General features: G+C 39.9%; 1 protein-coding gene across 1 annotated transcript; it reads left to right on the top strand.

The window, feature by feature from the left end:
* Positions 1-1,012: 1,012 nt before the first annotated feature.
* LOC308145185 (sodium- and chloride-dependent betaine transporter-like) lies at positions 1,013-11,228 on the top strand (the record flags this gene model as incomplete). Its single annotated transcript, XM_080516547.1, has 15 exons — positions 1,013-1,142; positions 1,891-2,025; positions 3,847-3,984; positions 5,986-6,094; positions 6,417-6,549; positions 6,766-6,900; positions 7,093-7,196; positions 7,347-7,471; positions 7,562-7,674; positions 7,847-7,984; positions 8,084-8,186; positions 8,274-8,374; positions 9,425-9,595; positions 9,678-9,730; positions 11,201-11,228. The coding sequence occupies 15 exons, from the start codon at positions 1,013-1,015 to the stop codon at positions 11,226-11,228; spliced, it is 1,716 nt and encodes a 571-aa protein (XP_080372673.1).
* Positions 11,229-11,598: the final 370 nt, after the last annotated feature.

Here is an 11,598-nt window from a genome sequence, read left to right as displayed (position 1 = left end):
ACTATTGTACATAAAACTATATGACTTACATTAGATTAAATTGTAGTTTCTCAGGCAAAATGTGATGCACGTTTCCCCTGCTAATTTAAAACCACTATGCTAATACAGCTAGCTAAACAATGGCGGACAGGGGTGGGGTGGCTTGTAACACATCATGTTACAACCTTCCGCTTACATACGACTAATACCACATTCTTGATTTTAATACTTTTACAGAATGCCTAGGCCTGTGGAAAACAAAGACTGACCGAGGTGTGCCTGCAAATGTTTTTTAAAAAAAGTATCTGATGAGGTCACAAAGAAGGGCAAGTCGGTCAGATCAGTGGCGAAGAGAAATGAGATCTGCCATGGAACAGTGAGCAGATACTGTAAAACACTGCAGGAGCTGAGAGACCAGGGCTCCAGTGGTCTTCCCAGTGTAGGTTACTGGAGCAGCAACAACGTTTTCTCTGAGGAGCAGGAGGAAATGTTGGCTGACTATTTGACTCAGGCAGCAGACCTATTTTATAGACTCACTCCACGTGAGGTATGCATAACACAGGCTTGTCACTAATATGACAGGTTAGATGAGAGAAGGACTGAATACTAGTGTAGGCGCAAGATAAATCGAAAAAGCCTGTCAATGAGGATAAATGCATCTCTTTTTGAAGCATATTACATGGCCTGTCTTCTGTTTTTGCTTCTTTTGTCGAGTTGTTACAACTTAGCCCAGCATGTGTTATAACCTACCCTGGTCGTGGGGTAGGTTGTAACAAAGGAACACCATATATTTGACATCAACTCACACTGTCCGTGATATTCTAGCAGAGGTTTGAATTGGTGCTATTTGTAGTCAACAAATGTGGGTACTTGGTATAAAGGTTTGAGAACCCGAGCCCAGAAATTCAGTGAGTTACAAGTGCTGAAGCAAAAAGTGTTACAACCATATCCAGTCTCCCCGACTTGTGTCTACCACACCCACTGTAATGTGAAGCTGCATTAGTAATCAGCTACCTGAAGTGTGAAGACAAGAATGGAGACCGTCCAGAAAAACAGGGAACATTGGACCAAAAAAAGGGAATTTATCCTGGCATCGGCAGGAAATATCGTGGGCCTGGGCAACGTGTGGAGGTTCCCCTACCTGTGCTTTAAAAATGGAGGAGGTAAGCTGAATTGATTAGTGCATTTTATCCTGTTTCATGATGACCATTTTTATTGCAGACATATAAATGAAAACATGCTATGAATCATACATTTAAAAAAAATACTTTTCATATGTACATTGACATATATTTGTCGAGCTGGAGGTAGTTTAATTTAGTTTATTGGTTTATTTGTCAGGGACAATAAAAAAAAAATTCTAGATTAGAAATAAATCCCTGACTTTTACTGAATGTTAAAAATACCAAACAGTCTAATCTATTTTATAATTTTGAGGCGGTCACATTTATGTTTTGTGTTGTTGCAAATGAGAACTCACTGAACATTCCTGACAAGTACAACAGTCACATTTTAATCTAATCTTGCGATCTCACAGCATGCAGAGATGCTTTTCATTCATCTGAAAAGACAAACAATCATAAAACAGTCACCAATATCAGATGTATTTATTCAATTATGAATTAATTTTCTGACTTTCTAGAGTTACAAAGCAACTAGTATTGAACAACCAAAACAGCCAAATTCCTTTAAAAGTGCTAACTGTTAATCTATGCGATAGTAAATTCGACAAATGGCCATTTCCTGTAGTTTATTTCAGGGGATTTGTCAAAATGATCTACGGCCCAATTGATAGTATTTACATGTTGTTGTTTTTTACACAAATTTGTGAGCAAACTAAAAAGGGGTTATCATCAACAAAAATGAATAATGCCTGAAAGAGAATTTCCTCCTTTGTGTCTGTGAGCACAGGCGTTTTACTGATACCTTACTTTTTCTTTGCTGTGCTGTGTGGCGTGCCGCTCTACATCCTGGAGACTGTGATTGGTCAGTACACTCAGGAGGGTACCATCACCTGCTGGACCAAGCTCTGCCCGATGGCACAAGGTAATCACCACATTTCTTCTTGACGCGTCAGTATCAGACTTATCCCACGTTTTCATTTCAAAATACTTCTAAGTCCCTGATACTTCAGCATACCGCTGTACCAAAATGGTCAGCATCAGTAACACGGGTGAGTCATGGAGTCCACCTTCTGTTGTCCTGCAGTCGTCACAGGATCCACCGCACACCCCAAACCACACAGTCTCGTTTCAGAGCTGTGGCAGCAGTGACAATGAGTTTTCCGACCTAAGAAACCCCTTCAGTGTTTTAAAGCTCAGGGCTCGTCATTGTAAACTGTCTCTTTAGCATCCTGTTCCCGTCTGCCCTTGGGAAATATCAGCAGTCCATTTAGACGATTGAGATTCCACCACAGTGTCAAAGACACTGGTACTGATAAACCTCCATCTTCTTTGGAATATGGCAGGATTAGCTGATCTTGTGCATTGAATCTGTTATGTTGATCGAAGTCAGTTTATTATGAAAACATCGTTTTCTCTTTTCATGTGATGACTGCCAAGTGAAGTAGACTTGATGAAAGATTTATTGTTCAGTCTGTAGGGCATGGGAGGGGCTCGGTTCTGTACATTTCTAAACACTTTTGCTACATTTAGTCTAAAACGGTCTCTATAGATAAACTAACTGCTTTCCTGAGGCAGCTCTTCCACTGTTGTTTGACAAACCATGTTTACTTTTCTTACAGTGCCAAAGGTGTCTTAGCAGCCAGGGTAAATTAACTTAAACACACTGAGTTGCCAGCAGCAGTTTGCATTTGGAAGTTGATCTCCACTGTTTACACTTATGCCTCTTCTTTTTTAAATTTGTTAACCAATATAAGATGAATAAACAGAGCATTGTGAGGTAAAAATATCACTTCAGTCACAAAAACTTTAAAAATGTGATTTGATTGTGTTCATCAATGGAATATAGATAAGCAAATGGAAACAACGTTGCAGGAGTTATTTGTTCCTGTGACCTCTGTGTTACAAGACCAGTCTTCCCTGTCATTCAGCTGTACGCCCAGGTATTTGTATTTCTGTACAATGTGCACATATAGCCCAGTGATGGTGACAGGCTCCGGTTGCAGCCTCAGTCTCCTGAAGGCCACCACCACCTCTTTAGTGTTGGTGGTAATGTGGCGCACCATGTGACGGAGTCCCAGGTCGGTGTCCTGTACCTGTCCTCCTGTACACTCCTGGTAGCAGTGTATCACAGTGGGAGATTATAATAGTCACTGCGACAATCCAAGCTATTACAGTTGGAACCTCTGAACATCCTTGAGAATGTAAGAAAAATATTCAACACACAGGGGACACATTTTAGATTTTATCTTTAATTGTTATTTTAAGAATGATTTCATCATCATTGTCTTTGTTTCACTTCATTGTTTTTATATATCTGTATGGATTTATGTGTGGGACAATGGATATTAACCTTGTGCTGAATCCGGCTTCTTTACAGCAACCTGGTGATAAATAACGAGATTGTTTGTACATTAATATGCATCGTCATGTCCAAATAAATGAATGAATGAATGAATGAATGAATAAATAAATACATTGTTTTAATGTATTAATTATATTTCCTTGTGAAGCACCTTTCCTTACCTGAATGGTGTTGCATAAGTAAACTTCTGTTTCCTTGTCCAGTATTTCTTGAAATGACAATAAAATAATAATAAAAAAAAAAGTCCAATAATTTTTAATGATATTTTTTATGTTTATCCCTTTTCAGGACAGACAATTTTTCATTTTTATTTTTTTGTTGCCAGGTCTTAACATGTGAAAATAAGTTGTTTTTGTTGTTGTTGGTGTGTTTAACTTCCAGGGGCTGGTTATTCTATCATTGTGATCCAGCTGTATTCCAGATTCTACATTGTGATCTTGGCCTGGGCTCTCCTGTACCTCGTCTACTGTTTCAGAGATCCTCTGCCCTGGGTCACCTGCAACAATCCATGGAACACCGGTCAGAATTGTATAGATCCTGCTTTGAAACATGGTTAAAAAACATCAGTTTCAGTAATGAATACAATTTCTGCTACAATGATATCATTTTTTAGAGTAACTAAATAATCCTACCATGAGGTGTGATCGAAAACATACTTGATACAACACTGACTTCTAGTGACCCACAATAATGTTATTCAGTCCATACAAGTGAAATCTGAATCCCCAACAGGCACACTCTTTGATTTGAATGTTAGGTGCTGTGAGATGACCACAACGCAACTGTCAGTTTGCAAATAACACTTAACTGTTTTTGATTAAACTCATACAGTTGTAATGCAGAAAAGTCACTTACAAACTTGGATGCAAAATCTTAAATTAAATCTCTTTAGGTTGAACTGGTCAGATTTTTATTGGTTCATCTAACAGCATACAGGTGTGAACTGAATGATGGCTAATAACATGAAATCTTCATGCCCAAGCATATGCTTGTAAATTCACTTTTCCAAATGATGAAGAAGACAGATGACCTAAAAGAGGTCACCATTTCATCACAGGGAAACACATACAGAGCCATACAATGATTCACATTCGCAACTACGAGCTAATTTCATCGACACCATTTAAATGCCTGTTTAAAGGGTCCCTGAAATAATTCTATTAAAATACACCAGTATTTAGCATTATTTTTCCCCCTTTCGAATGATATATGACACACCAATGACAATCACACCACTATCTTGCTCTTGAGCGCCGAACGTCTAAAAATGCCTTTAAATCTCCCGCCCTGTGAATCTGACCTAGTTTTCCCAACTTGCCGTAGTTTTGCGCTGTGACGTATGAGGAGTTATTTACTTCCGCCCACAACAGCTGATCGTAGTGTCTTGTTTACATGTGCTCTGCATTATCGCGTTATTTAGCAGTTTTTTAGTTTTTTGTGTTGCGGCTGGGTGTTCCCAAATGCCCAGTCCGTCTGTAAGTGTCCATAAATTCCCAAAAGATGAAACTTTGAGGAGATTATGGACAAAACAAGTGCAGCGCACTCGCTCCAACTGGACACCAACAGAGGCCTCCTATCTCTGCAGTCAACATTTCACGGATGACTGTTACGAAACAGCACCCGCAATCCGAGAGTCACTTGGTTTTGATGTGAAGAGGAAACGTATCCTGAAACCTGGCTCTGTCCCCACCATTTTTAAACGGCTTTTTAACGGATTTTTAAACCCAACCTTCAGTAAGTCTTTTTAAAACCTGCTAAAACTTAAGACAAATAGACCAATAAACTTTGCAAAACACCCACTCTGACACAAGGGTAAATACCCGGTCACGCACAATATGTGCACACGGGTAAATACCCGGTCACGCACAATATGTGCACACGGGTAAATACCCGGTCACGCACAATATGTGCACACGGGTAAATACCCGGTCACGCACAATATGTGCACACGGGTAAATACCCGGTCACGCACAATATGTGCACACGGGTAAATACCCGGTCACGCACAATATGTGCACACGGGTAAATACCCGGTCACACACAATATGTACTCACGGCTCAAACATGTATGGTTGAACGCCTTGATTTTCTTCTAATTCTTCCTCCGATGATTCCTCTCCTTCATCTTCGTCCAAAACCAACGATACGTCACTTAAATCTTCGCTAACATCGCTCCTAGGTGCTTCTGTATCGCCAAACCCCTCCATTCTTCAATCAGCTGATGTTGTTTTGGCTGGGACATATAACCCCTCGTACGTCATATCCGGTCTAGCTCAGGCGGCTCACATTTATGGCCCGCAAATATACCGTCGTCTGCTGCATCATGTAAAGTCAATTAAAAGGGTCGGAATTCGGACTTTTATCTGGGAATGTTATATACCTTTCGAAAGCATATTTATTCTTCTTTCTAAAGATGAAATCTGAAAAACATTTCAGTTACCCTTTAAAAACTGGGCCAAAGTTTCACCGGTTTGCAATCTTACAATTGAAAGACAGATTTTTCTCTCTGAATGTCAACAGACAAATGTGTGGAACTCACTTCAATAAACACTACAGAGCACAGTGGCAACGTGACGCTGGACTGGACATCTGGAAATTTCACCAAGTCTTCAGTTTCTGAGTTTTGGGAGTGAGTCAGTGTTGCTCTATTGTTTACACATGGCAGAAGACTGCTGCAATAAGTCTGTAATGGTTTCTCTGTTAAGGTATACTGTACGTCGTCAAATTATTGCTCCATATTCAGAATTTTTGAAGGCATGACCCTGTTACACACTAACAATATGTGTGCAATTTGCGCACAAAATAAAACATCAACACTTATAACACTTATTCAATCATTGAATATTTTAACCATATAGTTTCTAATTCTTCTTCATTGACATGAGAGATCTCAACCGGACATTGTTCAAATTTAATAATCATGCTCCTTATCGTCCGCTCATTGTACACAGGAGGAAACTGCTGTCCATGTCTGCGGGAATTGAGGATGTTGGTTCGGTGCAGTGGGAGCTGCTGCTGTGTCTGCTGGTCTGCTGGCTGGCCTGCTACTTCAGCGTCTGGAAAGGAGTTCGCACTACCGGGAAGGTCTGCCAACATTCATACAAAGAATAGTTCACAACCTGAACCAGAATCAGAACTGACCATGATCATTTTTTAATCCAATTTTTGCTTTTTGTTCTTTATCTGATTTGTATTTATAAAACAGGGAAACACAAGAGCATAACCAAGTACTTGTGGTTTATTCATGACATAAATAACAGCATTATCCTCTAATCTTGCTTGTGTTTCTTGGGATTTCAGGTTGTTTATTTTACCGCTGTGTTCCCCTATGCCATGTTGGCCATCTTGCTGGTCAGGGGACTGACGCTGCCAGGAGCCTGGCAGGGTGTGGTCTATTACCTGTATCCAGACGCTTCTCATCTGGCAAAGCTTCAGGTGGGCGAAGCCTGCAGCTTTCAAATGTCCTGCTTATTTATTTGGGGACAGTTGCAAATACAGAGTGGCATCGTTTGTTTTTGACGATCAAACAAGATTGTTACAGAGGAGCAAATATTGAACGTTACCCACCAGTCGCTGTCCCTCATATGACGATATCAGTTGTGTTTCCCTTCACCTTTTTTTCGTCAGGTGTGGATGGATGCTTGTTCTCAGGTCCTTTTCTCTTATGGTGTTTCGGCCGGAAGCATAATCACACTGGGCAGCTACAACAAAGAGAAAAACAACTGTTACAAGTAAGCCATGTGATTGCCACACTACTAGTAATGGTTTTTGGTATATTTTGGAGTCCGCGATGTGACCTCTTACATTGGTTTATGGCGACTTAAATAGAACCTTGAACTCTGATGTCTTGTGTCACTCTGATCGGTTCCTTTCTCATGCAGAGACAGCTTGTGGTTGTGTGCACTCAACACTTGCACCAGCCTTGTTGCTGGCTTTGCAGTTTTCTCAACTTTGGGCTTCATGGCTCATCGCCAGGGAATTCCCATCGACGCAGTGGTCGATTCAGGTATCTTTAAACGTTAAAGCTTGGTTTTATTTAAAAAATGTCATTCGCATCGTCATAAGTTTGTTGAAAAGCCCCTTAATGTCCTGGCAGGTCTTGGTTTGGCATTCATTGCGTTTCCTCAGGCTGTAGCCATGATGCCGCTTCCTCAGCTATGGGCCTCCTGCTTCTTCCTCATGCTCATTCTGTTGGGGCTGGACACAGTGGTAAGACTGCGCAGTGCTTACCGCTGCCAAGTATTCACTGTCGCTGATAAATCTGAGGTCAAACAGCATGATAGCAAAGAAAACTCAGTTGATACTGTTGGAGTCCCAAAATCCTTCTATTGCACAACAAAATGACTAATGACTAAGACACATTCTTCTTAATGTGTCTCAGTTCACAGGTTTGGAGACGATAACGTCAACTGTGGTCGACATGTTCCCGATGCAGATGCGCAGACCCTGGCGCCGAGAGTTCTTTCTCCTGCTCTTCTGCTTGGTCTGCTTCATCATACAGCTCTCCACCGTCACTCAAGTACTCACCCTGAATCTCATGCCCACTGATTATTTTATAACAGAAGACCAATTTAAAGCGTGTATACTGTAAGCATGTTGTTTGCCCTGTGATGTCCAGGGGGGGATCTATCTCTTTGAGCTGATTGACTACTATGGTGCCAGTGGAGCGAGCATATTGTTTGTTGGCCTGCTGCAGTGTCTTGCTGTAGGGTGGGGCTTTGGTAAGCAGAACCACTGTAAAGTTAAGGTATTTTACAATTTGATTTTTGTCATTATAAATATCAAAACATGATGCGTTCGTACTGCAGGTGCTGAGCGGCTGAGTGACGAGGTTGAGAAGATGATCGGACAGAAGCCACACTGTTTCTTCATCCTGTGCTGGCGATACTTCACCCCTCTGCTCTCTGTTGTGAGTTAACAGCCATTAACAGTCATTACTTGCTTTGGTCTCAGACAAAGCAGGATAGAAGAGAATAACAGTGAGTAAAAAAATGAACGATTTGAGATTGTAATCCATATCTTTGACTGGACCACTTTCACTGCTTTTTAGCCATGAATGTTTCAAAAAGCTTTTTCCTAATTGAACTAAACAGCAATTTCACATTAAAAAATTTTCTCCCACATCTTTCACTATGTAACAACGAAGTGTGTGCATTTGTGTGCATAGTGTCTGAAATAACATGCGTTAGACCTGCGTTTGTCTTTTCAAACACTATGCCATAACAATCAACTTGATAGGATCAACCATGAAGCAATTTATCACACTACCAAATAAACAAATGTGACACATGCATTTATCATATATTCATTGACATGCACATGAAACATTTAATTTGTAACTTAAATGTGAGGTAATGTGAGGAAGATGATTCAATTCAATTCAATTCAATTCGATTCGAATAGAAATAGGACAGAAATGCTTTATTAATCCTAGGGAAATTCTTGAAACATCTCTGTATAGAAAGTGAGAACAGAAAGAAGCTCATATAAATAAAAGTCTCCCAGCAGTCTAAACCTAGTGGAGCTTAACGGTACAAGGTGGTCCGCCCCTAGACAAAACGGTAAGCTTTATTAAACTGAAAAGTTTCAAACCTAATCTTAAAAGCAGGGACTGTGTCAGTCTCTCGTGGAAACTGGGAGCTGGTTCCACATGAGAAGCACCTGATAGCTGACGGCTCTACCTCCCATTTTACTTTGAGAAAACCTGGGATGGAGCCGCAGGACGACACACTACAACACACAAAATTGGCTTCTGTATTTACCAGTCGCGGTGCATGAGGTTCAGAGTGACACTGATATCTCACTACATGCATACAAAAGTGACTCCTTACTTTTCAGAAAATATGACACAACCCCCAACATTCATTCTGTTAAAAAATAAAAAAATACATTTGTGCTGTGTGAGACGTAACTGATATGGAAGGCGCCTGTTTTTTCCCCCTCTTTTATTTCCTTCAAGGTTGGTTTTGTCTGCTTCTTTTTGGAATACACGCCGCTCACATCCAGGAGGGGAGATGCGTTCCCACGCTGGGCGTACGGTGTGGGCTGGGCCATAGCTCTTTCCTCTGTGGTTGCGGCACCAATCTGGGTTGTTGGTAAAATCTGTCTCACCAAGGGCCCCCTCAAAGAGGTATCAGGAAAAACACATTGGTACATCAAAACATTTTGGATTCATCTGACTGGTGTTCTCTTTTTGGCTTTGTCTTCAACAGCGTTGTTTGGCTCTGTTGCGCCCTGTTCATGACCCTGATGCCCTGGAAGCAAGGCAAAAAGAAAGGAACAAAGATGCATGTACTGTCATTTGTCAGAAAGTCCAATTACTGGAGAAGCCTGTATGCTAGATACTATAGTTCACTATAGATACTATAGCAGCTGCAGTAAAATGTTTACTTTAAATGCTTACTTTATGCATTTATGCTTTGATGCAAGGACAGTAAACCAGCATCACAACAGGAGGAAGGCTGAAGCCATTCAGTTTGTGCGCTATTGTGATTAAAGTATGGCTCAGTTTGCTCAGTAATTCTAGATCTGGTGCTTTCTACAAACCACTGCTGTTGGTCTCACAGATATAGTAAAAAACAACCAAATAATGAACTATATATGACTTATGTTAGAGTTATGTATTGATTCTTTGTGGGAAAATGTGATTTATCATTGATAAATGTAAAATTTTGATCCACAAAAATGTCTGTCAATGTAATGGAGTAATACCAATAGGCTGGTGATGGAGCAAGCATTTATTCATAGCAAGTTTTTATTATGACCACAGGATTTTTTTCATACGGTGAATTAATAAAGCTTGGGAGCATTTTAGGTTTTCTTTCCCACATTTTGCACAATAAAGAACTTTGGTTTCTCTTGATGTTTTTGATTTACTCTGACAATGTGCATTCTTTCCAAAATGCTTCAAATTCCAGTAAAAGAAAACTTCCAATCAGTCAAAAACCACAGCTTAGAAGGGCTTGAAAACCGTCTGAGTCCAAACTGCCAAAAAAAGGTTCAAGATCAGGAAGATCAACTTGATTAACTTGTCCATGTAGCTTTCATAAATTACACTTCCTCATATTTTCCTATAAATTAGATTAAATACTAAAGAAATTATATTCAAAAGGCTCGCACAAACTTGATGAAGTTGTAACTCACACATGCCGCCATAATTAGTATAAACCAAACCCTGAAACCTGTTGAAATGCTACATAATTTGAGATGATATTAAACAGAGACTTTGTAGGTGGCTCTTAAAATGTAACTAGGCAAGCTCAATTTCCTCAGTATCATAAACACATTTTCAAAATGTCTAATTTGTGGAGCGCAGTAAAATGTGGATGTGGTTGAACTCTGCAGTTTTAAATATTGACTTGATTTTGATCAACGACCCCCCATAATTCTGATTTGGTGTGAAATCAGTGAACGTATTCTTTTGTCAGATATATAGAGAAGTTCACAGCACATCTATTTCAATGTATCGATATTTATTTTAAAATAACAACAACAACAAAACTAAATCCAATTGTACATAAGGGCCCGTTTTGGATTTTCATATTTCTTCAGGGAATTTCATGAGAATTGTTCAAGTTTTTAATTCCAAATGATTTAATGTGCATGTCAGCAGGTTTGTGGGGCCGACAAAGCGTCCACCGCAACAATGGGATGGACCTCATCTTTTGGAACGAGACAGTGGCGACAGATATTTGTGGAATTTGTGTCTTTCTGTCAATTTGCCCACATTTCACAGCCACAAAGCATCTGACGAGAACAACTGAAGGTGAATCAGCTGATTTTAAACCCAGCTGAAGGTTGGTGGTTTAATTTCTACTGAGCTGGAGGAGCTCGCAAATTACCCTGACTATCATATAATAATTTACTGTTGGAAAAGTAAAAAAGTGACAAAACATACTGATAATATGAACCTACTTTTAAAGTTACCTGAACAAATCATTGGGGAATCAAGATGGATTTAGTTTTTTCATTTGATTCAATACATTTTAAATAGATTAAGTTTAACTATTTCCCTCCCAAGGTTTTATTTGTGCATTGTGCAAGGTAGAAAAAAACACAAGTAACAGCAACGCCAAGATTTACCTGGGACTTACTCTCATAGAAATGTGCATTGTATTACTGTGCTAAGCACTC

This window comes from Blennius ocellaris (assembly GCF_963422515.1).
Source record: "Blennius ocellaris genome assembly, chromosome: 20".
In the NCBI taxonomy this organism is placed as follows: Eukaryota; Metazoa; Chordata; class Actinopteri; order Blenniiformes; family Blenniidae; genus Blennius; species Blennius ocellaris.
This window is presented reverse-complemented; position numbering and strand designations above follow the sequence as displayed.